This window comes from Knufia obscura, assembly GCF_036327395.1.
Source record: "Knufia obscura strain CCFEE 5817 isolate CBS 148926 chromosome Unknown scaffold_3, whole genome shotgun sequence".
Classification (NCBI taxonomy): domain Eukaryota; kingdom Fungi; phylum Ascomycota; class Eurotiomycetes; order Chaetothyriales; family Trichomeriaceae; genus Knufia; species Knufia obscura.
This window is the reverse complement of record NW_027042689.1, coordinates 1,977,983-2,004,442: the sequence shown is the minus strand read 5'-3', so window position 1 is coordinate 2,004,442 and position 26,460 is coordinate 1,977,983. Positions and strand designations below refer to the sequence as shown.

At 51.2% G+C, this 26,460-nt stretch overlaps 10 protein-coding genes across 10 annotated transcripts; 2 read left to right on the top strand and 8 right to left on the bottom strand.

The window, feature by feature from the left end:
- Positions 1-1,025: 1,025 nt before the first annotated feature.
- PMZ80_003816 (uncharacterized protein) lies at positions 1,026-2,192 on the bottom strand (the record flags this gene model as incomplete). The annotated part of the gene is made up of 1 exon (XM_064872244.1): positions 1,026-2,192. One exon carries the CDS (start codon positions 2,190-2,192, stop codon positions 1,026-1,028), a length of 1,167 nt encoding a protein of 388 aa, XP_064732624.1.
- A 2,570-nt stretch (positions 2,193-4,762) lies between these two features.
- Positions 4,763-5,400, top strand: PMZ80_003815 (uncharacterized protein; the record flags this gene model as incomplete). The annotated part of the gene is made up of 3 exons (XM_064872243.1): positions 4,763-4,828; positions 4,880-5,071; positions 5,140-5,400. 3 exons carry the CDS (start codon positions 4,763-4,765, stop codon positions 5,398-5,400), a joined length of 519 nt encoding a protein of 172 aa, XP_064732623.1.
- A 469-nt stretch (positions 5,401-5,869) lies between these two features.
- On the bottom strand, positions 5,870-9,973 carry PMZ80_003814 (uncharacterized protein; the record flags this gene model as incomplete). Its single annotated transcript, XM_064872242.1, has 1 exon — positions 5,870-9,973. The coding sequence occupies one exon, from the start codon at positions 9,971-9,973 to the stop codon at positions 5,870-5,872; it is 4,104 nt and encodes a 1,367-aa protein (XP_064732622.1).
- A 697-nt stretch (positions 9,974-10,670) lies between these two features.
- PMZ80_003813 (uncharacterized protein) lies at positions 10,671-13,082 on the bottom strand (the record flags this gene model as incomplete). The annotated part of the gene is made up of 1 exon (XM_064872241.1): positions 10,671-13,082. One exon carries the CDS (start codon positions 13,080-13,082, stop codon positions 10,671-10,673), a length of 2,412 nt encoding a protein of 803 aa, XP_064732621.1.
- A 987-nt stretch (positions 13,083-14,069) lies between these two features.
- On the bottom strand, positions 14,070-15,398 carry BNA3 (arylformamidase; the record flags this gene model as incomplete). Its single annotated transcript, XM_064872240.1, has 2 exons — positions 14,070-15,216; positions 15,271-15,398. The coding sequence occupies 2 exons, from the start codon at positions 15,396-15,398 to the stop codon at positions 14,070-14,072; spliced, it is 1,275 nt and encodes a 424-aa protein (XP_064732620.1).
- Positions 15,399-15,830: 432 nt separating this feature from the next.
- On the top strand, positions 15,831-17,684 carry MGS1 (DNA-dependent ATPase mgs1; the record flags this gene model as incomplete). The annotated part of the gene is made up of 1 exon (XM_064872239.1): positions 15,831-17,684. One exon carries the CDS (start codon positions 15,831-15,833, stop codon positions 17,682-17,684), a length of 1,854 nt encoding a protein of 617 aa, XP_064732619.1.
- A 621-nt stretch (positions 17,685-18,305) lies between these two features.
- On the bottom strand, positions 18,306-19,238 carry PMZ80_003810 (uncharacterized protein; the record flags this gene model as incomplete). Its single annotated transcript, XM_064872238.1, has 2 exons — positions 18,306-19,143; positions 19,195-19,238. 2 exons carry the CDS (start codon positions 19,236-19,238, stop codon positions 18,306-18,308), a joined length of 882 nt encoding a protein of 293 aa, XP_064732618.1.
- A 1,369-nt stretch (positions 19,239-20,607) lies between these two features.
- Positions 20,608-21,606, bottom strand: PMZ80_003809 (uncharacterized protein; the record flags this gene model as incomplete). The annotated part of the gene is made up of 2 exons (XM_064872237.1): positions 20,608-21,505; positions 21,563-21,606. The coding sequence occupies 2 exons, from the start codon at positions 21,604-21,606 to the stop codon at positions 20,608-20,610; spliced, it is 942 nt and encodes a 313-aa protein (XP_064732617.1).
- A 1,920-nt stretch (positions 21,607-23,526) lies between these two features.
- On the bottom strand, positions 23,527-24,386 carry PMZ80_003808 (uncharacterized protein; the record flags this gene model as incomplete). Its single annotated transcript, XM_064872236.1, has 3 exons — positions 23,527-23,990; positions 24,033-24,289; positions 24,343-24,386. 3 exons carry the CDS (start codon positions 24,384-24,386, stop codon positions 23,527-23,529), a joined length of 765 nt encoding a protein of 254 aa, XP_064732616.1.
- Positions 24,387-25,014: 628 nt separating this feature from the next.
- On the bottom strand, positions 25,015-26,047 carry PMZ80_003807 (uncharacterized protein; the record flags this gene model as incomplete). Its single annotated transcript, XM_064872235.1, has 2 exons — positions 25,015-25,954; positions 26,004-26,047. The coding sequence occupies 2 exons, from the start codon at positions 26,045-26,047 to the stop codon at positions 25,015-25,017; spliced, it is 984 nt and encodes a 327-aa protein (XP_064732615.1).
- Positions 26,048-26,460: the final 413 nt, after the last annotated feature.

Sequence of the window (26,460 nt, the reverse complement as noted above, 5' to 3'; positions counted from 1 at the left end):
TTTCAGTCAGATTTTGCGAGAGCGTAGATAGATAGGGGAAGACCAACGGAATGTGAGGCAGATTTGCCGAGACTTTGCTCCTGCTGAAGCCGCTGCGATCTGACTACCTAGGTATGGCTGTCACGGTCTTGCATTGAACCAGCCAATAGGAGGTTAAGGTCGTCGATACTTGATGGGCGCGCTGGCATTTGTACAGTACATGTATCTAACCATATCCTTTGCTTCATTCATCTAATTGCCTAGATCCGACCCTACCTTCAGAAACACATATTGGGCTCAGCTCAGCACAACGCATAACCGTTGCATATCCTCCAACACAAGCTGCACTGCAACGATGATCAGCATAGCCGTTCCACTGTGAAGCAGACATGATATACCTCCCACGTACTCATCGCCGACGCGCTGCACACACAGGACAATCCTCAACCAGTAAGTGAACCTGTTGTTTCAGATGCTTCAAGCATACAGTCTAGTGCTTAGCGCACATGCCGTTGACCGTGCGGCAGTTACCTTTGCTCTAGAGGGGGCAGTGATGGGTTCTGGAGCCTCTGTGGCCGCCTCGCATGTTAGCTTTCGGTATGTGAGCGGTGAGTATTGGCTGGGATCTTGGTGATACTGTATCGATGCAAGGTCGGGTGTTGAGCATTGGTGTGGTTGAAAGAATGTCCATCTTACCAGGGGTGCTCAAACATGACCATGTCATCTCGTCACATCTGCTTTGTTCTGACCGGATGCAGATGGAATAGTTGGTATGATTGTCTATCGTTTACTCGATCTGATCATGGTGCTGTCTGGATGCTGTCGAGAAATTCATTGTCTGTGAACAGACCACCTTACGAACCCTTCAGCGATAGGCCTGATCAAGGACAATGCTCCAGAATCGAGTCATCGCAAGTTGTCCGACAACGAGACGGACTACTTGGCTCGGTGGGCGCCACCTGCTCACCCCAATCGAACAGTGTGCGTTGCATTACGCTCGGCCACTCTCTGAGCATTTCATCCGCTTCGTGCTTGTCCATGCTGGATCACATGCCGTACAAAGCAAACTTGATTAAGTGTCGAGCAAGCCTGTAGGCCGCATGGTATGCGAAACGCTGATACAGTGGTCCAGCTGCTTGCTCGAAAGCCTTCTTGATCTCCTGGTTTTCAGTCGTAGACGGTGTATCATTTGCTTCTCTTTCGTCCTCATCTTCGTTATCTTTCCATGCCCACAGCCACATTGGAGGTGTGCATGACATGATTGTCGGTGCGAAGATGGCGCTGTCCCAGTCCAGAATGGCGGAGATGGGGTTCTGCTCGTTGGTCGGATCAGCGATGATATTCGGAGGCTCAAAATCGAGATGGCACAATGTGATCGGGACATCTGTAAGGTAGCCCAGGACGCCTAATTCGTTCGTCATTGCAAGAAACCAGCTGTTGTACTCGAAGCTGTAGATCTCGTTGTGTTTAGCAGCATCTTCCAAGCGGTATTGAAAGATGCATTGGAGAGTATGATACATGTCGCCCTCGGCGAAGTCGTGACTGTACGCCTGGGTAACGGCTGGCCCAGCATCCTCGAGGCTTTCGATGGTGAATGTCCAAGGGCCCGCCGAGTCTGCGTCTACAGGGACGAGCTTGCCCATCTGTCCACCTTTCGTCGATGTGAGAGTCTTGATGAAATGACCGAGCTGACGGGCCGCATTCAGTCGGCATTCGTGCGACATACCCGGATACTCTGCGAGGATCGGCGAACCCGGCGCACGCTCTTGTATGATATATGGCCGCCCGATGGGATTGTCTTCGGTACCATCAAATGACACTAGCTTCGGCACTGGTAAATCTGAGTACTTGTAGAGAAACTGTAGGGGTGCCAAGTCACTAATGAGCGAACGGTCGTAGCCTTGCCGGATGTTTCGAAGCACGTATTCTCGCGGCTTTCCTGACGCATTCGATCGAATCGAGAAGCCGGTGACTCTGTTGAACCATCCTCCGTGCATCCTCTCGATGACGATCTGGTCGCTGGGAATATCAGGCCATTTGCTCTGGACGAGCTCTCTGACTCGCTGTTGGTACGTCTCATAGGGCTCTTGAGTATATGTCAGAGTCGAAGTCTCGGACACGCCATCGCTTCCTGTTGAGGAAGACGACAGTGAACGCGATCGTGATGTTGACAACGCAGCTAAGTCCTTGACCAGCTCCTCGCTGTCCGCCATCTCAGCCGCCTCTGTTGGTGGTACCCCCAGGAACAACAAATTTGTGAACCAGGCTCAAATCACTTGTACCACAGAGCAAGTTCAGCTACCGAGAAAGGCATGGAGCAGATCACAAGAGACGGTCCATGCTTCAAGGCGCCATGACCACCTTCCGCTCGCTGTTTGCTGGTATTGGGCGACATCCCGAAGCGGCAGGCTCCCGACGTAACAAAGAGAACGAAATACGCTTCATGGATCTGGTCACAACCCGGACCCGATGGAGCGGCAGCTGCTAATTAGTTGCTGAGATCGAATTTGATGACGAAGCTGGATGTATTTGAAGGTGATGATGTTTCAAGGTGGAAGATACATACAGTAAAGTACCTTTAATCCGATGGGCCTCCCTCGCTCTTTTTACAGTACCACCGCAGTTTAGGCGGTATCGCCTTATCCGTCTGGCTCAGTAGCACTCGGAAGTTAACGTATACTTAGCCCAGATTGGAATATGCCTACTATATTAGGCTAGCCTATAATGCTGTCGTCCATCGGATTACGATTTAGCTGGTGACTAAGTAGTAAAGGGTATCGTATACAAGTACGGAGACGTGTGACCAAGACACCGGGCTTCGTATTCAAAACTAACTATGAGAACACCATTCCTGGGCGATCTTTTTAACCCATTCGCAGGCCCTTCGCCATAGATTCTCGGCCTTTCGTGTTGAGTATATGCCTCATCCATTCTGCTTCCACAGATTCATCGCCACAAAGGGTTGTCGATACCGTTGCAACAGCGAGATGGAAAACCCTCGAAGAAAAGTGCGTATTCCGAACTAAGTATGGGATACAACGACATATTTCTAGCGCTGCTGACCTTTCTCCTCTAACATAGTCACTTTTGAGCTGCTCCCAGTGATCATTTGCATGTTCTTCATCATGTGGTTCATGTTGTGAAGGAGTTTGATTGGAAGAGGTATCAGGCTTCTCGCCTGGGAGGGAAGCAAGGACGCGGAAAACGTAGATAAGTGCGGTGTTGTAGAACATCAACATTGTCGCAGCAAGTTTGTTCGAAAATGTGAGAACTGTAAAACTGATATTCGACTCGTCTACGGAAGATGCTTCCGTTGAGTACACTTCAAGAGAGGCTGCTGAACATTCGGAACAGGAATTTCTTCCATGACTACCCCATCGCTCGCGCCAAATACAAAGCTGAGCTAGCAGAGTCAGCGCCGTTCGATATATTTCGTCTCGCTGTCGTGCATTCTTTTCAACATCCAATTGCCAAGTTGCCATCATAGTATCGCGGTCCGCAAACAAGACCGTACAATCCGCTAGGACATCAAAAAGGTCCTGCTCTTGCACCTCCTCCTCTGAACACTTCGCCCGCAGAACTGTTTTCCACTCCTGCCTTGCCAGAATCGATGGCTTCCTGGTGACTAAGGAAGCAAAAAGGATCATATAGCGACTACCCTTCTGGATCACGGAAGTTTTCGAGGAGCAATTTGATCCAGGCCCACGAAGCTCAAGAAGTCTTTCCAATCCAATCATATGTTTCAGATATTCCTTCGAACCGGTGGGCACGAAGCACTCCGTCAAAGCCAAGGTAATGACCGAAAGGATAACTTCATCACGTTTGTAACATTCTGAATCTGATAGTGCTTGGTTAAGCTGCTTCAGCGCTCTTCCGCGTATGACATATCCGTTCCTAACGATGCGGGCTTCACCATGTTCGGTACCGAAGAAGATGTTTGCGAAACTCAAAGCAGTTTGATGAAAGACCTGGCCACTTGAAAGTGTTGTCTCAGCCGTCACGAGGTCTGTGAGTAGAGTTGTCTGCAACGCTATGTCGACAGGACCACCACGAATATACCTCAAAGTATAACAGAGACAAAGCTCAGTCTCGTTGACTTTCAAAGGAAGATGGACGGCGATCTGATGACCAGCAGCATGAGCATTCGCGATCGCGCAAGTTGGCGATACAGTTGTCCGGTCCACGGTCCTTCTAGGACTCGGCACCTTCGCTTCGACAAACGTGATATCCCTCGGCCCGTCACATTTGAAGCCACCTCTTTGACACCGCCCACACAATGGTCGATTCTCGTCTCCAGGAGAGTTAGTTTGGATTTAATCCTTATCAGAAGACACATATCTCACCGCATTTTACGCGCCTGCGACGACACGTCGAGCAACCTTTGGACCTTCCAGCGATATTGACCATGCTTGACCCCGACTTTGATTGATAAGAACGAACATGATAACGTCAGCTGCATAAGCGTGTAATTGATGCAGTGGTAAATCTGTGCAAGCTGTCCCTTCTAGCGAAGCTTCACCGTGAGCTTTAGGCTATACCTATTTCGGCTCATTGCGCGAGCGACTTACCTTGCGATTTTCCCGACAGATGTGTATTTACCTCGTGCTAGATTGTCACGCTGCCGACCACCTGGGCACTCCCTACACATGCATGTATATAAGGATGCGAAACACGCCCGACATAAGGGCTGCGATAAAGACACTTCACCGATCTCATCGACCAGCAAAAGCAACATGTCCTGAAACCCTACCGACCAGCTCACAACAACCAGAATAGGTCCAAGATGTCTAGAATCGTCATTACAACAAGTATCGAAATCGCAGCATCACCAGCCGAAACAAAAAAGAAGGTATGTGATGTGATGCCTTCGTCGAAGATTAGACTCTGTTATTGTCTCCAGTACAAACTGTCCTTCTCCTCGATCGCTGAATTGACACACACATACAAGTTTCTCCAATTCGATCAAATACCAAAATACCACCCAAATGGTTTCATCAAATCCCTTTCTCCTGCCACGCCGAATGCGCCCCTGGACGTCGGAAACAAAATGCACGTCGTGGTAGAGCTAGGCGACTTTGAGGCTCCGATTCTTGTCAGTTACCGTAACTCCAAACCCCCACTGGGGGGCCCCACCATGGCACTCTAACAGAACCACTGCAGGAAAACTCCGCCACAACGTTCTGCTGGGGAGGAAAGGGCTTGCTTGGTACGTTCAATGGTGATCACGCGTTTCACTTCACCGAGAGCAAGACCACGGCAGGGGGCACGACGTTCATCCAAGAAGAGCAGTTCTCGGGAGTTTTAGCATTCATCATAGGTGATGGCACAGTTGGTAAGATGCTTGGTTTCAGGGAGAAGACGAGGGAAGGGTTTGAGGGCTTCAATAGGGATTTCAAGAAGTGGGTGGAGAGTGGAGAATAGCGCCTGAGCGGCACGTTTGTACCACTTAGCCTCCGTAGTTATTCTTTCGTGGGGCTGGTGTAGGCACGAGAAGGGAATAGTATTGTGTGATGGCTAGCTAGAGTGGTGGAGAGAGAGAGATCTCTATGTAATGACGAGAGTGGATCGTACTTGCCCAACACTGGAGAGCAATCTGAGGGTTGCTGGTTTGGAAGAACGGATAGAGTACGCTTGGTACTTATAGCTTTTCTGGCGGCCAAAGACATCCTGCTACCAGGGCTTCTTGAGGCCTGTCGTGAAGTGGAACAGTGTAGTGAGAAGCCAGCTCCGAATAACATCATTTAGGGCCAACGAGCTGTTCGAAATTGCAATAAGATGTCTCAGTCGCAAGCTCGAGGTTCATATACTGAAAGGACCTCAGCGTCAGCCATCTACGCAGAGCATAGACCGTAGCTCGTCCTAAGATATCGTAGCTCCACGCATATGCACCTCAAATCTGAATAAAAAAGCTCTTCTCCCCCTCCCTCGGCTCAACATGCGCCCTCTTCACAATCGGATCCGAGCACATAGTCCTAATCCTCTCCGGAGTAGCCGGACTCCTCAAACTCAACACCCCCTCCTCCCCCCATTGCCTCCTCGCCGCCACAAGCGCATCCCTAATCGCGAAAAACACCGCACTCCCCATAAACAGCGGCGGCTCACCAACGCCCCGTGACCGCTGAATCGTCCTCAGATTCTTCCACTCCACATCCTTGAGCAGACTCACGTTGAATTCCTGGGGTATATCCCTGAACCCCGGAATCTTATACGCCCCCGGCCCCCTCGTGAAGATCTGGCCACTCGCGCGCTGCCAGAGCGATTCCTCGGTCGTGAAGAGGCCCTGGCCCTGGATATATGCGCCCTCGATCTGGCCGTAGTCGATGGCGGGGTTGATGCTGCGGCCTACATCCATTTTTATATCCGTGCGGAGACAGGTCCAGTCGCCGGTGAGTGTGTCGATTAGGACTTCACTTGCCGCAACACCCTGCGTGAAGTAGAAGAACATCTTGCCTGTGTTCTCCTTGCTTGGATCGGAGGGGTTAGGACCCCACACATACCCGATCTCGGGTGTCTTGTAGAAGCCGTTTGCGCTAAGGTTTACACGGTCGAAGTAGGCTGCGTGAGCGAGCTGTTTCATCGGTGCGTCTTTGCCGAATTTTTCGCGGTAGGGTTGCAGACGCTCGTTGATCTGCATGCAGGCGTTGTAGGCTGCGTACCCATTTAGATCGGAGGAGGCGGAGGCGGCGGTCGAGGATGTATTAGCCACCGTATTCGTTGCCGTCTCGCTGATGTGCACGTCTGCGAGGGGGACATTGAGTGCCTCGGCGACGATCATGCAGATTTTGGTGTGGAGACCCTGACCCATTTCTACGCCGCCGTGGGCGATGAGGACGGTGCCGTCGTGGTAGATGTGGATTAGGGCGCCGGCTTGGTTGAGGAAGAGGGCGGTGAAGGAGATGCCGAATTTGGTGGGGATTATGGCTAGGCCTTTCTTTTGCCATTTGTGTGTGGCGTTGAATTTGGCGATTTCTTGTTGCTTTTGGGAGTAGTTGAAGCTTTCTTTGACTTGTTTCCACATTAAGGGAACGTGCCAGTCTTCGAGGGGTTGGTGGAAGTGGGTTTTCTCTTCGGGCTGGTACATGTTTATCTCGCGGAATTTGTCAACGGGCATACCGAGTCGATCGGCGACTTCGGACATGTAGGTTTCTGCGATGAACATGCCTTGGGGTCCGCCGAAGCCACGGAAGGCAGTATTTGAGACTGTGTTTGTCTTGCAAATTCGACCATCGACATTGATATTAGGGATATTGTAGCAGCCGTCGATGTGCGAGAGGCCTCGGTCTACAACGGCTCCTGAAAGATCTTGGGACCATCCGCCGTTGTTGAACACACTAGCTTGTAGCGCTTGAATCTTGCCGTCTTTGTTGACACCGACCTTCCAGACGCCGAGGAACGGGTGCCGCTGACCAGAAGTCATGATGTCCTCGTCGCGGTTGAGCATACATCGGACAGGTCTCTTGGTCTTGTTGGCCGCCACAGCGACGATGGCCGCAAGCTGGACGGATCGGGTCTCCTTGCCACCAAAACCTCCACCCATGCGCTTGACCTTCGAGACAATCTTGTTATTTTGTACCCCTGTGACCTGGCCCACATATGATTGAGTCTCAGTTGGATTCTGCGTGCTCGACCAGACTGTCATCTCACCATCTTCGGGATGAGGGATGGCAATGGCCGCGTTAGTCTCGAGGTAGAAATGTTCTTGCCCTCCTATGCGTGCCGTGCCTTCGAAGACATGGTCGCAGTTCGCGAAAGCCTCCTCGACATTGCCTTTTTTGATATAGCGATAGTGCTCAAAGAAGCTCTGTTTCTCGACGGCTTCCTCGATTGTGAAGATAGCTGGCAGTTCTTCGTACTTGATTCGCACTGCACGCGCGCCGGCCAACGCTTTCGGAGCAGTGTCTGCCAGAACCATGCCAATCGGCTGACCAGCGGTGAACACTTCGTCTTCAGCGAAGAAGACTTCATCGCAGACTGGTGCACCCCACCAATTTGCTTTGGGATTCGGTAGATCGTGCCGGTCTACCCATGCGGCCACGCCAGGCATATCCAGAGCTGGAGAAGCGTCAACCTCGAGCAATTTCGCATGTGCCTTGGTTGACAGTACAAGGCAGCCGTACAGTTCATTCTTCTGAACAGGAATATCGTCCGTATACTGAGCCTCACCCGTGCACTGCTTGAGAGCAGCCAGATGTGGGTTGGCCTTGCCGAGCACTCTCTGAGAATAGGCAATAGATGCATCCTGGTCCTTCTGTCCCTTCGATATCTCTCGCTCGATCTCGGGAATTGCTTCCTTGTCCAACAATTCCTCAGTATCAGCGATATTGGCCAGCACATCATGGAAAAACTTATAGAAGAAGCCAAGAGCAAGACTCTTCCTGTAGGTAGCCATGCCACCAGGCACACCGAAGGGAAGATTGAAGTCCTTCTCCAATGCATTCATCGTGCCCTCGAGCGTGTCCTGGTTGGAGAAGGCCTTTCCAACCAGGTACTCTGATGCAGCCTTGGCAAGAATGGTGGTAGGTGCCATGCCTCCAAACACAAGGTTCGCAGACTTGACGACGTTCGCATCGTCCAAATTCAAGCTCATACAGGCATTGACGATGGCAATGTCATCATCTTTCCGCTTTGCCTGCTTATATGTTCGAACATATTCTCCTTTCTCAGCTGCAACTGGTACTCGAATCGCAGCGATGATAGCATTCTCCGGCAACGCAGTGACCCGATAGCTTTTGAAGAACGTGTTCATAGGGATTTCAATGGTCTTGTCAAGTGACTTGGCGATCAGAACCGAGTTCGTGGCAACGAACACAGGATTAAGATCCGAAATAGGTGAAGCAGTCGCCAGATTGCCAGCTGGTGTTCCAACATTCCGAATCTGCCGGCCAGCGAAATATCTGATAGCTTTCTTGACGGCTTTGAACGACTGTGCTCTCGCCTCACCATAGTGCTTCACCGCCTCATCACAGATATCCTCCAGATCCGTCAGAGCAATATTACCACCTATCTCGAGGTAATCTGGTTCCATCTTGTACTGCCGCAGCTCAGCAATGTCTCCGACATACACCGAAGCATTGTAATTCATAGCCTTGAATTTGATCTCAATCTGCGTCTCTGTGCTTCCCCCGATAAGCTTCGCTTGTGGGTAGGCATTCTTAATCTCGAGTAGCTGCTGGACAGTCACCGGTCGATACCACCTCTTGCGCTTGTTGCCAAATGCCAGCGGCCGAAACTGATGCTTGTGTAGCGCAGGTGGGTATATCAATTCTGTGCTCTTATCATAGTGTATAAAATTCGGAGTCGCGAACGTCTTCTCGGATCCTGGCTCTTTAACCACGCCGTTTGTCTCTGCGTCCGTCTTGCCATTGGCGCCACCACAAGAACCTCCGTTATCCATGCAGCATCCTGAGCCACCATTTGCCAAGGACTTCCCGCAGCCCTTGTTGAAGCTCTGCGCCGCATCCAAAATCGGTCTGTAACCAGTACATCTGCACAAGTTGCCATCAAATGCCTCCTCGACCTCTAGCTCGCTCGGTTTGTCGGTATTCCTCAGCAACGCATACAAGCTCATTACAATTCCAGGCGTACAGAAGCCACACTGACTACCGCTAGCCAATGCTATTCTCTGCTGAGCTGGATGTGGTCTGGCCGAGTTGCCGATTCCCTCGACCGTGATAACATGCTTCCCATCGACACTGACAAGCGGCGCCAGACAAGCGTTGACAGAGGCATGATATATGCTTCCTGTTGTAGGATTAAGCTGAGAAATGACAACTGTGCACGCGCCACATCCTCCTTCTGCGCACCCGAGCTTTGTGCCTGTCAGACCGATACCACGTAGGTACTCGAGGAGGGTAGTTTCGGGGTCAGTCGAATCGAGTTCGACTTTCGTGCCGTTCAGGTAGAACCGGAGCGTGTCATCGTAGTCTGCTGTTAGTGCTGCAAGCGACACGGACTTATCGCCTGCGCTTGGAGTTTCAACGAGGCCGGGCGCCATGGTCTTCGGACGTATATCACTAACGGGTTCAGGATTGCAAGGTCACCGGTCACGCTTCCGGCGTTCACAACTCAATGAGACGCCTCGGATCTTGGTCTAAGCAGGTCGGAATGTATAGAAAAAGCAAAAGCGTTCACGTCTGAGGAAATGGAAGAGGGGCCTTCATCAACGAGCATCGAGCTGCCTTATCTTACCTTCTCATGTCAAAGCTTTCGTACACGAATCGACAGTTGTTGCCACGACTGTGGACCGGCCGCATATCACTTGACTTCGTGCATGGAACTCGCAGGAAGCCGTGCAGGTTATCAGCGCGTTGTACGTACGAATCAGAAGCAATGCATTCGTTAAGGAGGGACGCGGCGACCTCCGCTGGACGTTCTTTAGGGTTCAGCAGCCGTGAATGTGAAGCTAAAGCTGGCAGGTGTGGTGCTTACGCTCCACCGTAACCATGTTCGTATCAACGTTGTGGGGCGGGTCATTGGGCCTCAATCAAGAGAAGCAATGATCTGATGTTCCCTTTGAGCAGACATAAATTCTGTTTTCTATCTACAGATCATAACCCGTGGTCGTCGTGACAAGAGGACACTTAGATCCTGTTCTGTTTTCCCAAAAACCCGCCGACTATGTAACAAAAGAACAAACAAACCTTCCCGCTATAATGACAAGGATAACATCCACAACTCCTTTGCTACGCTCACTATGCATACCTCACACTATTACCACCCGGCCCATAGCCCCCGGGCGCACCTCCACCATAACTCGGCGGAGGCGCCTGAGGGTACCAGTTGTTCTGCGAACCCTGCCCGCCATACCCTCTACTCTGCATCTGTGGTGGGATTGGTGGGCCATTCCAGCCCCGATTCCCAGAGTTGTACGGCACCTTCTTCACACCACGTCTCTTCCTCTTGCACGCCCTGATACAGCACCCTAGTATCGCTAGGAGAAGCAACCCTCCAATCGCAGATGCAAGCGCAATAACAAGTGTCTTGTTGTCGTCAATCCAACTGCTCACTTCTCCACCAACGGTACTTCCACGACATACACCGTTATCACAATGTCCACCACCGCCACAAGTTGTTCCATCCAAGAAGTTCTGCTGCACAGAATAACACGTGTTGAGGCCAAAATCGGGACTCGCGCATGAAATAGTGCAACTCTGCGAATTACATGAATAGGTGTCGTTCCCCTCGGTGTAGCTGCCCATGACAGTCTTACACTGCAAATCTCGACTCGTGCATTGACCGCTCGCACATTGTAGGCCGTTGCCACAGGAGTTGCCATCCTTCTCGGTCGTGTCAGGAGGACAGGTTGCATTGGTGCCTGAACATGTCTCCTGAGGATCGCACTCGCCGGTCGATGCGCGGCAGACTGTGTTCGCAGATGCAAATTGGCATTGCGTGGTGCAGCAGCCTTCGTTGGTGGGGTCACAGACAGCATTGGTGTTGAACTTACATGTCATAGGATTACAGCAGGCGTTTCCAGCACAACCGTCGGGGCCACCACAGTCGCAGTCTTCGTCACCTTCCACAATCCCATTGCCGCATGATTGACCGGTTATGGTCGTGACGTCCCGGTTGTTGGTTAAGCAGGTGGATTGAACCGAGTTCCGGCCGAGCGCACTGCAGATATTTCCAACAGAGCAGGGTGAGAACTTCGATATCCCAGGTGCTGAATATGGGTTCATCATGTATTGTGCTCCGGCATCGCAACTGTCCTGACTGACAGGGCAGCATTGCGAAGCACTGACTGCGCTGGCGTCCTGACATGCGCTGCTATCGCAGTCGTGGACTGCGCCAAACGTGTGACCAGACTCATGAGCGAATACTTGCCATTCGTTGTTGGTTCTTGCGACGACATTTGCGCCGGTGACTGTTTGAGATGCACCAGTATTATCCTGTTGGCTTGTGCCGCCGTGGTTGCAGAGTTGACCTAGCCACGCTAGCCCTACTTCAGCGCCCGTGTTGCAAGTTGTGAAAAGCGACCAGTAAGCGTTTGTGTCACCTGCGAGGCTGCCACGCCATGTTGAGAAGTCATTGAGTCTGCTCGTGATAGTGTAGGCATCAGAACAGCCAACATTCCACTTTGTCGCCTCGGCGGGAGTGGCCGGGCATTCTGCGGGAGAAACGGTTAGGTTCCTGAGACCAAGAGTGATGTTGAAGGTTGATTGGTAAAGATCAGAGGCTGTGTTCACGACATCGACAATATTTGACTGCAGCGCCTCGTTAGAGTCGAATTGGGACGTGTAACCGCAATCAGTGGCAATGCCGACCAGCGCAACCTGTCGTGACGACGGGCAACCACTGGTGTCGCCGATGGTAGATCTGAGGTTCACTCCAGCAGAGTTGCCATTTCCGACAGTGCCACCGTCAATGTTAGTCTGGCGCTTTCCAAAAAGATGAGAAACGGACATCTCGCCCCAAGATCTCTCCTCTCGAGACAATATCTCCTTGTGAATGGGATGTTGAGAATCAGTATTGAAAGTCAAATGATCCGCACCACACGACTTAGAAGATTGCGCTCTCTTTCGTAACTCGGAGTGACTCGACCATCCAACATCGGAGTCGCGATAGACGATCATGTACTCATCATCGCTATCATCGATTCGAGGATCCATCTTGTCCTTCGTGGACATATATGTTGATTTTAGCTGAATGTTGTGATGATCTCCCATAATGGTGAAAGCGCCCTGGAACAGCGGCAAAACTCCATCTCTTCTGACGACAATTCGCGACCATCCAACGTGTGTATTTGTGCCATCGTCTTCTACCACATAAGCCTGACCCTGATACACTTTGTGGTCTTCCCGTACTATCTTCTCGGCCCGCTCGATGTTGCCGTCCTGGTCAAGATAGTTCACGTGCGAGTCTTGTCCTATTATATCGTGATTGGGCTCTAACCTTAATCGAATATGTTGAGAACGTTTGTGTAGATCGAAAGTTAGCTCGAAATGTGAGTATGCGTTGACTCGCTGATTATGCGTGTGTATCTGGGGATCCTCGACCAAGGAGAGGTAATTAAGCGGATTGCGAGCCTGCGAACTGCCCTGTGTCGTGGATATTAAGCATAATACACTGGCAACAGTTGTCGCCAAACCACGTAAGAAGCGCATAGCGCTGATGGTGTATTCTTTCTCTTATTGTAGCACGGACATGAGCCAATAATATTAGGTCAACGAATGCTGAGTTCGGTGTAATCAGGCTGAAAAAGGTCGCGCTGGTGAAACGATCGGGAATGGTGCTGCTAGTCAATTCGAAGTTGCAAAAGTCGATGGTAGCAACACTTGAACGAGGGACCGAGGCGAAGAGGTACAAATTCGTGGTGTCAAAGCACAGCAATGGCAACGGAGGTTGATGACGAGTAACAAGTCTTGGAAGATGAGGTTACTGTAAGAACCAAGTCGCAGAAGGAAGACGCTTGATATTCGGGAGGCGGCGCTACAGCAACATAGTGCTAAGTTTATGCGTGAACACGGCGTCTGCGGGCCTGAAAACTGTATCATCAGTGGTTGATGAAGCGATCAGCGGGTGTTTAGCGGACGAAATGTGCCGCTAGGATGGTTCTGTCCGGACAACTTGAAGAGGCGGGCGCAGCTCGCTTGGCGCTCTTGCCATGCTGAGCCATCTCCCGAACAGGTCAAGCCAGAAACTGCAACAGATGATGGCGCAGACATATCTTCAGGTGAGAAAGGGACGTGCTTAGTCGTGCTTCAACGTAAACAACCATTTCATATGATGGTGTGAGAAAATAGATTCAGTCCGCAAGGGAACTGCGAGACTCCCGCCACAGCGGATGGCTGGTCCCTGTTGGAAGCGCCGTGATGCCGACTGGTCCGGTCTGCTTGAAAGCACAAAACCATCTGGATCTTTCCACTGATCGTGATTTTCCGTTCTTTGTTGACTTGCTTTTCTTCAATCTGGTTGCGATGAGAGTTACAAACATATGCTGGTAGCCGTGTTGCAAAGCAACCCACAACGAGCCCGTTTCAGGTCGTTGCTCTTCTGAAACTATTCTAAAGAAGGTGCACCGCCACGTGTTTCCGGCCTAAATCCTTTAAGCTCCGGCCGCGTGGACGCATTGTCATACCAAACATGTCAGACTATGTCACCATATATTTCTTCAAGCCTCGTAATCTCTCCTTGGCATCATCCAGTATATTGTCGTTCTTGCATACAGCGAAACGCATCCAGTCTTCCGCTAGGTGAGTATTCGCGTCAGTGTAGAACTCGGTAGGAGGTATGGCAGCCACTCCTAGCTCCTGGATCATAAACCATGCCAATTTGAAGTCACGTGGCCTATTGGCTACGTGACCAGGGAACGGATAGTCATCTGGCAACTTAACCTTGGAGAAATTTGCGAGCACAAAGTATCCTCCTTCCGGTATGCTGTATGCTACGCCGAGCTCATCGAAGACCTGGCAAAATCTGTCGATCTTGCCCTGCATCTCTTTCACAGCGCTATCCCAGAAGCCTTCCTTGTCGGCCTGTTCGAAGCCGATGGCTGCAGCTTCTTGCAGAGGAGAGACGCTAGAGAAGCAGATCCGAGTGTGTGCAGCTGCAACATATTTGATCAGCTCGGGCGGGCCGATGAGATATCCAACTCTCCAGCCTGTGGCGTAAAAGTTCTTGCCAGCCGAGCCGACGGTAATGGTGATTTTAGCAAGCTCCGGAGATAACGTTGCCATTCTGGTAAATGGAACGTAGTATAGCCTGTCGTACACCTCGTCGGAAAGGATTAGGACATCATGCTTCAAGCACAAATCTCCTATGCGCTGCAGCTCCTCCTTGCTAAATACCTTGCCGACAGGGTTATGGGGCGTGTTGATAACGATCATCTTTGTCTTCTCGTTGAACGACTTCTCCAGCACGTCCCAGTCGATGGACCAATTTGCGGCAGAGGATGTACGTTCTGCGCCATCTTTCGGAGGAGACATGGGAACGTATTTGATTATGCCGCCTGGCATCTCAATATTGCTCAGGTATTGGTCGAAGAAAGGCTCGAAGACGATGACTTCGTCGCCCGGCTCGATGAAGCCCATAAAAGCGCTCAGCATGCCTTCGTTCGCCCCAGTCGTGATGGTAACCTCGGTCTCTGGATTGAGCTCCCTGCCGAAGTACGGGGAGTAGGCATCGGCTATCGCTTTCTTCAGTCGTGGTCGACCTTTGGTAGGTGAATATTGGTTGCATTCCACTCGGTCGAGGGCTGATTTGGCTGCGTCGAGAATGAACTGGGGAGGGTTGTAACCACTGCAAACCGAGTCAGCACTCTACGTGCGAGTCGCCCTGCCTGCGCCTACCTACAAGAATCCTTGACCCATGTTCACAATAGGCTGCTTAGGTGAAGCTGCGGCAGCCTCATTGATGATAGACCACACATCTTGTCTTTGACCAGCTACCCTTTTGGCTGGCTTGAACTTCTCTTCCACCATCACGCTGCTTGTAAAATTTCTCGAACTGGTCCTGATCGCGTTCGTGTATGCCGAGGGTGATATTCTGGCTGGGCTCAACCCAAGCGTTGAGGTGATTGATCTGGACAGAGACGCAGTGACTGACATAGGAGAGCTTTCCTTGAACTTCTGACTGTCTACTCTCAAAAGAAAATGTTGCGCGCTTCGGACCTGCAGAAGTGCTTACTCCAGAAAAGAAAAAGATGCACAGTGAACGACCTCCGATTTGCTATTTCGTTAAAGCTGAGGCCGAGGGACGGAATCTGGCCATGACGCCATCCGCTTTTCTCCGCCACATCTTTCTAAGTTACGCGACGCGTCGTGCCTTCCCCGGTGCCCGCCAGCCGAAATCCAACATTTTAACGGAAAGAGTTGCAGGCACCGTGACGCTCCTGCCAAATCTCGCCATGTGAGATGGTGAGCTGCCCGATATGCGGCAAGCGTGTCAGAGACAACCTGATCAACCAACACATCGATTCAGATTGTTCCTCCGGCATTGAATCTGATCCTCCGCCATCGACTGCGCCCATCTTCAGAACTCCTGCTCCGAAGCGAGAACCATTCTTTGCTTCTTCGCAACCCTTTTCGACAGCACCGGAAACACCTACAAACTCGAAGAAGCGACCATCGGAAGCAGAAGAACGAGACGGGGTCGCTATCAAGCAAAATGGCATTCAGGCGGACACCCACCCGCCTCAGCCAAAGAAAATCAAAACAAATGCCTTCGAGAAAGCAGCCCCGCTAGCCGAACGCATGCGCCCGAAGAGCCTCGATGAAGTGTGCGGTCAGGATCTAGTGGGGCCCAATGGCGTGCTCCGCGGTCTCATCGAAGCCGATCGAGTGCCGTCCATGATTCTTTGGGGTCATGCAGGCACAGGCAAAACCACAATTGCTCGTCTAGTAGCAAACCAAGTCAACGCCCGCTTCGTCGAGATCAACAGCACTTCTTCAGGTGTAGCAGAATGCAAGAAGATCTTTGCTGAAGCGAAGGCAGAGCTCGGTCTCACAGGCCGGAAGACCATCATCTTTTGTGATGAGATACACCGCTTCAGCAAGTCGCAGCAAGACGTTTTCCTTGGCCCGGTTGAAGCAGGTCATGTCACACTCATTGGCGCCACCACCGAGAATCCCTCCTTCAAAGTCCAAAATGCGCTGCTGAGCAGATGTCGAACCTTCACTCTTTCTAAGTTGATAGATGCAGACGTAACCACTATCCTTGAAAGAGCCCTGGAACAGTCAAAGGAGACTTATAACCCAGACACCACCTTGGTCAACACTGAACTCCTCAACTATCTTGCCTCCTTTTCCGACGGCGATGCTCGTACGGCACTCAATCTTCTTGAACTGGCAATGGAGCTGAGCACACGACCCAATATGGATCTGAACAACCTCAAGTCAAGCCTGACAAAGACCCTCGTCTATGACCGCGCAGGTGACCAACACTACGATACTATCTCTGCCTTCCACAAATCCGTCCGTGGCTCTAACCCAGACGCAGCACTCTACTACCTCGCTCGGATGATCCAGTCTGGTGAGGACGCTCTGTACATCGCACGGAGGATGGTCGTTATGGCAAGCGAAGATATCGGATTGGCAGACAACACAATGTTGTCCTTGGCGACAGCTACATACAGTGCATGCGAGAAGATCGGCCTACCAGAATGCCGCATCAATCTAGCACACTGTGCAGTCGCTCTATGCCAAGCACCAAAGAGCACTAGAGCGTATAGGGGTCTGGGCAATGCCATGTCAGCACTTCGAGAGCCAGGTATCGCTGGCTTGCCGATCCCAATACACTTGCGAAACGCACCGACAAGGATGATGAAGGAAATGGGTTATGGCAAGGAGTACAAGTACAACCCCAACTATGTGGATGGAAAAGTGAAGCAGGATTATCTGCCTGAAAAGTTGATAGGTCGGACCTTCTTGGAAGACAGGGACTTGGGTACAGAAATCGACCCTGATCTCGGGGAAGAAGTCGTCCAGAATGAGGACGATGAAGAAGAAGAAGCAAAGACTGTAGTCAAAGGAGAACCTGTCGCTGACGCGAGCGTCCCTGACCCTGTGGACGAGAAGCATTTTCAGATGCAGCAGTCAACGAAGCATATCGCCGTCGACGACCGAAGCCGAGCGGATGGAGATACGGAGTCTCCAGAACCTAAGTTACCAGCCGAGGAAGAAGTGGGAGACAAAGACGACACAGAAGACGAGGAGGATCAAGCTCTACCTCTCAGCAGCCAGACTGAGCCTCCGGCAGAGTGGCAATGACGAGGTGAAACCGTCATATAAACTCGTGTACATGAATATGATACCCGGGCGCAAATGCCATTGGCTTGTTCTCAGCATCAACCGCCGTGCGTTTCGTTGATATCTTCCAGTTCTTATCGTCGAGAACATTGCGGACGAGTCTTGCCGTGACCACGAATGCTACGCCGTCAGATTTGCGCCCACCGATCTACCTACGTTTGGTCGAAGTGCCTTATGAGATCGCGAATACAGTGCCTTAAGATATTCTCGGATCTCGGATATGGTCACGAGTTGGAGAGAACGCAAAAGCGCAGCCACGAAGTCAAGAATTACTCGTCACGTCTATCATCGTCCTATGTGGACCATTGTGCATGACTATGAATCAAGTCGCTCCAGATGCGAGGAATGGCCATCACCCAGCTATAGTAGGAACCAAAACTCGTATTTTCAATTCTCTGTCTACGCGCACGCACGCCCGTGTGTGTCTCATGCACTCGAGTCGTGAATGCCGGGTTAAACCCACCCTGACATAGCCCCTAGGACTACTATACGTTCGGTTGCTTTTTGGCGATGCCTCTCTCCGCGAGCTCATCTCGTCACTCGCCTGAAGTAGCTCACTTCTCCGGCCGATGCTAGATCAATCTATGCCTTGCTCTTGCTAGCACCCCTAGCCTCAGCCCGAACCCGCGCCTTCTCCGCCTTATACGCCTTCTTATACTCCTCAATCTCAACGTTCACAGCCTCCCCAAAACCCTCATACATGTTTCGAACACCAACATACTGTCGCGACGCGTACCGAACTCGTGAATCCTTTGTTCCTCCTCGGTTATTACCCGCTTGAGACACGCCTGAGTTCTCGTTTTCGTTCTGTGCGTATTGGAGTTTCATGTCTGCCCAGGTTGCATCAGCGACGTAGTGGATCAGGACTGAGAATATCGTGTCGGTGGGCTGTTTCTGTAGGATGTTCAAGAGAGCTGAGATCTCGTGGGCTGGAATCTCGCCTGTGGGTGGTCGGTACTGGAAGTATGCGTTGATGTTGTATAGCTCGGCGACCTCGGCATCTGAGAGGCCGGCCTTTTTCGGGTAGAGACGGCCTTGCATGTATGATTCGATCCGGGTGATGAGGTTGGGAATCTGTAGCTGAGTTGCGGCGATGTGATCGTGGTGGGCGGCTATGAAGGGGTTGGGTTGAGTCTCGGTGTAGGGCTTTAGGCCTTTGCCGTCACAGGAGGATCGCATCCAGAGGACGGCGTTTCTGACGGCGAGTCGAGTTGAGCCGGTGACGGTGATGGTGTTTGGTTCCTTGAATTGGCTGAGTTGGAGGTTTGTTAGGGTGTTGACGGCAGGGAACATGGAGTGGATGAGACCGCTGAAGGCTGTGCCCATGTCTTTTAGGAAGTTGTCGTCTATGACGATTGGTTCGCTTTCTGCTGTGAGACGGTGCTGGATGACCAGGGTCTTTTTGGAATTCTTGAGCAGCCTAGAGCAGGGGTGTTAGTGGTTTGGCTTGGATGGAGGGAGGTTGACCTACTCTGCGAGCTTTGCTGGGGAGAGATTATACACATTGGTTGACATATTGGAAGATAATGGGTCCGTCTTGAAGTTGAGTATCTTGATGGTTTTGGTCGAGATGGCGAAGAAGAAGGTGGTTTCGTGATTGTAGTTGGTTATGAGAGATTGCGAGCAGTGAAAAAATACCGTATGTTTATATGGATTCGAGTATCATACCGTTGGAGTGACACCTCATGTCACGATGCATCCCCGTTCACTTGCAGTGTGTCAGAGTGCTTCTGCTATGCTTGCTGTAGAGCAAAGTATATCCGCACTCGACGCTGTGCAAGAGTCCATCACTTCCTGGAAGTGATTGACTCGGTACCGACGTTGTTCCTTGCTCAAACGAGTCCTGAAAATGCGAGCAGTGAGAGTGATGGATGGTCAAAGGCTATGGCTGTCAGTGACTGAGGAGCGTACGATGATAGAAGCAGGATGCAGCTCAAGCTGTGTGCGAAAGAAGTAGGCCGATTATGGTCATCAACAATTGATTGCTTCGATTGTGCGCGCCGTCACGCTTGACCCGTCTTTGCTCGTGCATCACTCAGCATCGTGGCTTGAAAGCAAGTTCCTTCCGGTTTGCCTTTCCCCCATTGCGCCATGTTCGCGGCATGAGTAGGCTTCCATTCTCGAGCACCTATTCGATCAATGCATCAACATCGTCCGCTGTTTAAGTTGCTCTTTAATTTGGCGTAAAGAGGCAACTTTTCGGCATTCGAGATGTTGTCGGGTTGTGCTCACTCGTGTTCCTCTAGCTCGATGTCGAGAGACCCTACGGTGGGTATGGCAAAGCAAGAGCCGGACACTCAATCATGTTGACATGGCACAGGTAGTCCAAGGCTGTCATGAGCAGTGTAAAGCGTAACCATAAATCACAGCGTCTCGTCGATAAAGGCAGATTTGAGACAGGAACTGGAAGGAAAGGTCCTTTAACATAAGACATGAAGAGGAGGATGAGTCGCTCCACTCGAGCCAAGACAGCACCAGCGGCATCTATCCCTCCCCGTAGTGAACATGGCGACACGCTCGAGGATCTCGGCGCTGACGGATGCTCTCTCTGTTAAATGAGCATGGCAATATAGCATTGCAGTAGTATGGTAGGCATATGTTCAGAGATATCGGTTCAATTCTATGTATTGGCTGGCGCGTTGTGGAATCTTCAATGATTCAACTGTGCCTCGATCACTCGATCGAAATTGACTCTCATATCATGAAACAGAACCCAAGAACGACCAGCATTGTTCAGTCCAAAGTTGAAATACTAGCATTCGCATAGCATGCTCCTGGGCTATCGATCCGCCGTACTGCGCCGCGCTTTCTAAAGACTTCAAAGTAGATGAATACCAAACCTCGCCCCTATGGCTTCATGTAATCGGCTTCCTGCAAACCAACCTCAGTCCACCCTGCCTCGCCTACCAGCATAGCTTCGGCTAGTGACACCGATCTCAGCCAGATCCAGCTTGTGTCGATATTTGCCAGTGTTTCTGACTGGTGTGGCACTGACGGTCTTGTGAATCACTGCTGGTCGTCGGGTAGCACGAACACTCTCCTGCCACTCGGTGATAATCTCGTTAACTCCCTTGCCAAAAGGTTCAGCAAAAGCCTGTCGAACCGGGTTGTATTGGTCAGAAGGTAGAGCAGTTCTCTTGTTGTTCAGGGAATTGTTCTTCACGCCACTAAAGTCGCTTGACTCCTTGATTTGACCTTGCTCATAGCGCTTCTGCATGTCGGTTATGGTTCGGTTGGCGACGTGTTCGATGAGTGTGACATATGTAGGCTCGACTACCCCCACGAAGCCAAGGAGGATAGCGAGTTCACCTGCTGGAATGCCATCGTTGAGTCGATAGCCAAGGTAGGTGCCTTCCTCATGGAGGCCCTTGACTTCCTCCGTAGACAGGTTTTTGGTCAGTCGCGCTTGAATGTATGCTTCCACCCGAGACGCGTATGCAGGCATTTTGAGGACCTCAGCGGCCACTTTGTCGTGGTGAGCCTCAAGGAATGGGTTGGTCTTTGCAGGCGTATATGGTTTGAGCCCCTTCCCGTCGCAGGACCGCAGTGCCCACTCCAGTGCCTTCCTCACCGAACCCTTTCTACCACCAGTGATAATGGCCGTAGTCGGTCGTTCTCGCGTCTGAGTGACAGTCATGTTCTTGACTTCTGGAAACTGGTCGCGGATTGTGCCGCTAAAAGTAGTGGCTACGCCTTTGGTGTATCCATCAGAGATGAAGGCAGCATCGGCTGTAACAGAGTCTCGGTGCTTGATAGGGATACTCTCTCTCGATCTCGACAACCTGTTAACGCATGGTCAGTATTGGTCAGGAAAGTACTGGGCTCTGGGTTGACTTTACTCCGCCAATCTGGTTGAGGACAGCTTATCCACGTTGGTAGCCATCTTTGGAAGAAAGTGGTTTTTGAACTGACTTTGTGAGCTCGGTATGGGAGATGATTTGTGTTCTAGATCGAAAGTTGGTGATCCAGAGAGCTTTGGCAAGATAATCGGTTGTCAAGGTGGGAGAAACGGTTTATATGTACTTTCGTAGGAAGTCGGGCGTTTGCATGATCGGTCACAGCACTATACAACTTCCTTCACCGTGGAATTTCTGCCAGTGACCGATTGTATTGTTCCTGCTATAAAGCGCGGAGAAAACATATCACACTTGCACTCGAAGTCTTCCAAACGTCCTCTCTGACTCATCGTCGCCGTCTGAAGCAACACTCTGAGTTTGGCCGCATATATCATGAATTCGTGCCGATTGGAACACGATGACAACCAAGATTGTTGAGACAGTAGTATCGGAGCGCAAGCTTCTGAAGGCTAAGTTCATGTCAGATCGTAGGGATATAGAAGGAAAGCTGTTTATGGTCACCGACAATGGATTGTCTTTGCCTTCACAAGTCCTGCCACATGGTTGTTCACCCTCGCTGAGCATCACGTGGACTCCGATCTGTTTAATTAGCATAACCGATGGACTGCTTCTCGTTGATGCACAAAGGACGTTAGCACTGTCACCAGAGATGCCATGTTCACATTCTCGCTCGCCTCGTCCGCGACGCCATCGCAACCTATATCGACACCACGTAAATGCTGATACACCGAGACACATCCGGTCCCGTATAGGAGCGCGAGCATACAGCCCCTTCCCAAATTTCTAGAAGCGAGGCCATACCATACCGATTCACACTCACCGCGCTACTGTGATACTGCCTGGACATGAGTAGAGTCGAGTAGCTTGTCAATAGGTACGCTAGAACATCGGCCTGAGCGCCCTGGATGGCTTCGGTCTGCAATGTAAGCTCTACGTGACGGCCGGCTCTCAGTGGTCGCGACCTACTGTGTGTGCGTACAGCGAACAGTTCGGAACAAAGTACCAGCGGCGCATAAGGAGGTCATGCTCGTCAATTTATCGCTTTCGTGTGTTGGAGGGCCATTATCTTGGTGCTCTGCGGGTACTTTTCCTCTAGAATTCTGCCCGTTATACCATCCTCTGTCTTTCTCCTTCCAGACTGCTCGGCAAATCTCCCAGACCCTGTGCCCAACGCCCTGGTTTCGTGGACCATCTTCTACGCTTCCACTGTTTCAGGTAGCTCTCTTCCGCCATCTCCATTTGTCATTGGGGTAGGTATTGTGTGCCTTGCAGTGTCGGCCACTTTAGCATTGTGGAGGGGAGGCCTAGTCTTGAGATCATCAGTGCAGCCGTGCTCGTCGAAGGTCCCTATGTCCTCGCCAGCGTGCTTCCTCCTCATATCGAATGCGTCGTGGCCGCAATGTCAATGGGGGTCTATCCTCGTGTAGCTTTCCGGTCACATGGCACAAAGTCAATGGAGTCATTTCGCTTGGACGGGCTCGCCCACAGGGAGATGAAGCAAATCCCATGAGCCTAGTTGCTTTAACTTCATCACGAGCTCGAGAGTGCATGCGTTTCTAGAGGTTGCTGCAGAAAGGTTCCTATTTCAGCTGGGGCTGTCCAGAATGCGCAAGTCGCCGATGGATCGTCCGTATTACATGGACGACATTTCAACGACCCATGGCGAGCCTTCGACCTTGAGCTCTTCTCTCGGAGCATCAATATTGTGTAGAAGACACGGTAATCAAATTGATAGCCTCATCTCATTGGTCCTCTCATATGCTACTTCTGCCGCATCGACATAAGCTCTATTGTATGTACTCAATCCGATTCAGTGATCGATAATCAATCAGACCCGATAAACATCGAACGGCGACCGTCGTCTTCAACAATAGCACCAAATCGCTCTCTCAGACCTGGATCCGATCCGTGTGACCACCATGCCACCTCCTTGGTACTGATCGCGATCAAGTAGCTGCGTGGCTCTGACCATTGCTAGCAGTCTGAGCAGCCCGCTCCGCCTGTCTATACCCCTGGATCTTTGCATTCACAGCAGCCCCAAAAACAGTTGGATCCTCCCGCGCTCCCCGAATAGCGTTGTACATTCCAGATCTGTACCTTGGTGGTCCTGCCTTTCTTCCATTTCGGTTCATGTTGCCATTAGATTGAGCTGAGTTATTGTTAGATGCAGCTGCGTTGCTACCACCCTGCCGTCGCGCCTGCATATCTCGCCAAACCCGACTGCTGACGTGCTCAACCAGACGGTCAAACATGGCATCTTGGTTGTTGATTGACTCTAGCAGAGCTTGGACATCAGGTGCCGGGATGAAGCCAGTCGCAAGTCTATGATTGAGGTATGCGTTGATCTTGGTGACCAGATGTGGAATGCCGAGATACGATGCGACGCCGAGATCGAAGTATGCATTGGTGACTGGCTTGTTCGGCTCGATCTTGTACTATTTGATACTGCCACCGCGGCACGACTCGATCATCCAATCAAGGAGCTTCTCGACTGATTGCTTTCGTGGGTGTGTGATGGTGACGCAGGTTGCTTCGCGGTGTGTCTGCATTTGAGCTGCAGTGAGAGTTTTGATGGATGGGTATTTTGACGCGGCGAATGCGCTGAAGGTGACTGCGACGTCTTTTGGGAAGCTGTCTCGGAGGATGATTGCGTCATCTTGTGGTGTTGCTCGCCAGGCTATTGAAATTGTCTGCTTTGATTGTAGCAGCCTGAGAGGTATGTTAGCATTGTGTTCTGATGTTGGTTGGGGACTTGTGCTTACTTGGCGAGCATGCTAGGAGATAGGGTCGACAAGTTGGTCGACATCTTGGAATGTTGAAACGTTCTTGGTTCCGAGAATGGGTCGTGGTAACTGGAATGTTGAAACGTTCTTGGTTCCGAGAATGGGTCGTGGTAACCCAATATTGTGGTGGAATATTGTACCAAGAACGCCCTTGGTTGAGAGGAAGAATGACAGCGGGCGAGGTGGCTTTTATATACTCTAGGATGTGTTCGTTGGCTGATGGTGACACGTTTGAATAGTCACGTTCTGCACTTCCGTTGTACAGTGATATCGAAGAACTCCCGTGACGGCAGGGGCTGGCCACTTGCACTTCGACCTTTTCCTGGTATAGCCGATCTGTGATCTGGATGAAAGGATGCTGGACTTGCCACTGCCAATACTGAAGAAGCTGGAGTAGCACTCGTGCCCGTGCTCTTGACTCATGGTGTTGTACCAGTTGACATTGGTATTTGATACGCTCAATGAAATTTGCTCCGGTTGGCTGTTCCAATCTACTCCCCAGGATCTGCTGTGTCCTTCCAGGCTTCGATACTTGTAGATAGTATCGAGGTTCTTGCTCCTTCATATCGTGACAGCAGGAGATTGCCACTACCTTCCTTGCTCACGCTATCTCCTTGTCCATACCACACCATAGCCTCGCCGCGTAGACGTCTACCAAGAAACCCCAATGTCAGCCAGATTCAGCTTCCCAGCTCTCTTCTTCCCAATTTTCCTACCCGGCTGAAGAGCGAGGGTCTTTGTGACCATTGGAGCATCTTGGTCCTCCTCTGCTTCCTGCTCAAACTCCTCCAGCTCTTCAGCTCGTGCTTGTCGCGCAGCTCGCTCCCTGGCATGTCTCTCATCTCTGGCTTGTTGCAATTTCTTCTGGAAAAGTGCATTGACGGCATTACCAAATGGATTGACGAATGCGTTTTTGAGGGGAACGTAGATATCGGAAGGCAATTTGGGGCGGCAGGAGTAGCTCCCAGCAGTGCCATCTCCGATGGGTGGTCGTTCTCTTCTGCTACCCAGAAGTGAACTGATGGTGGTTGTGTTGTTCGAAGTCGCCTTGGTTGCCCTTGAGTTCCGCTTTGCATCCTTGGCAGCTGATTCTTGTTCAAATCGTATCTGGGAGTCCTCGAACGTCTTCTCGGCCACATGGTTGACCAGGAATTCAAAGGTTGAATCACTGGTGTCAACGTTCTTGATCTTTGTTGCGATCTCTTCGGGAGGGATGCAGCCGCCTGGCATCGACTTCTCTGCGATGTATGCGTCAAGCTGCGCGCCCAACCAGTCAATCCCAAGCATTGCCGCTGCCTCTCTGTCCTCGTAGGCCGTGATGATGGGGGAGCCGCTGTCCTTCGGGAAGTTCACAAGTCCATAGCCAGCGCAAGAATCGACCATCCACACTAGAATCTTCTTGATGGCATGCGCCTTTCCTCCGGTCAGCAACAGCTGCTCTGCGCCATTGACAGATGTGATTCCCGTAGCAGCGGCCTTGCTAAAGCTCGAAGCCATTGTCCGCGAGAGACCATGGCAGAGGACTATTGGGGCAGTGCTTGAATCTGGCTGCCATAGCACGCTGATTGTATCCGTCGTCGGCAGGTTAAGCCTGCGACCAGTGTTAGCCTGCATCAATAGACATCGATATCTGAACCTACTGGTAAAGCTCAAGCGCAGACAGTTGGTAAAATGGTGCAGCCATACTCGTGGGTGGGCAGATGGGCAGATCGAAAGTCGTTATCGCGGAGGAGATCGGTTCCTGAGTGCTTCGACAGATTGGTCGCGGCGAGAAGATCGAAAGTTGGATCGAGTGTCGAACGGGAAAGTTGAGCTGCCTATATGTAGACTTTGAGAGTGGGGATAAGGGCTTGAGCATGCAAATAAGTATCGCCACTAGGCAGTGCGCACTTTCACTCCTGTTCGAAAGATATGGAGTCCAGACTAGGACGTAGCAAGGCTGACTGAGTACGGACAGTAGAAGTGATATGAACTGAAAGTGTTGAATGCCGTCCAGTCGATTGTAGTAGTATGTATCCTGTTGCTAAAATTTGCGTATTGAGTGTTTGCTCGGGGCACTCGAAACCAATTGCTTGCGAAATTGTGTTGCAAGCAAGT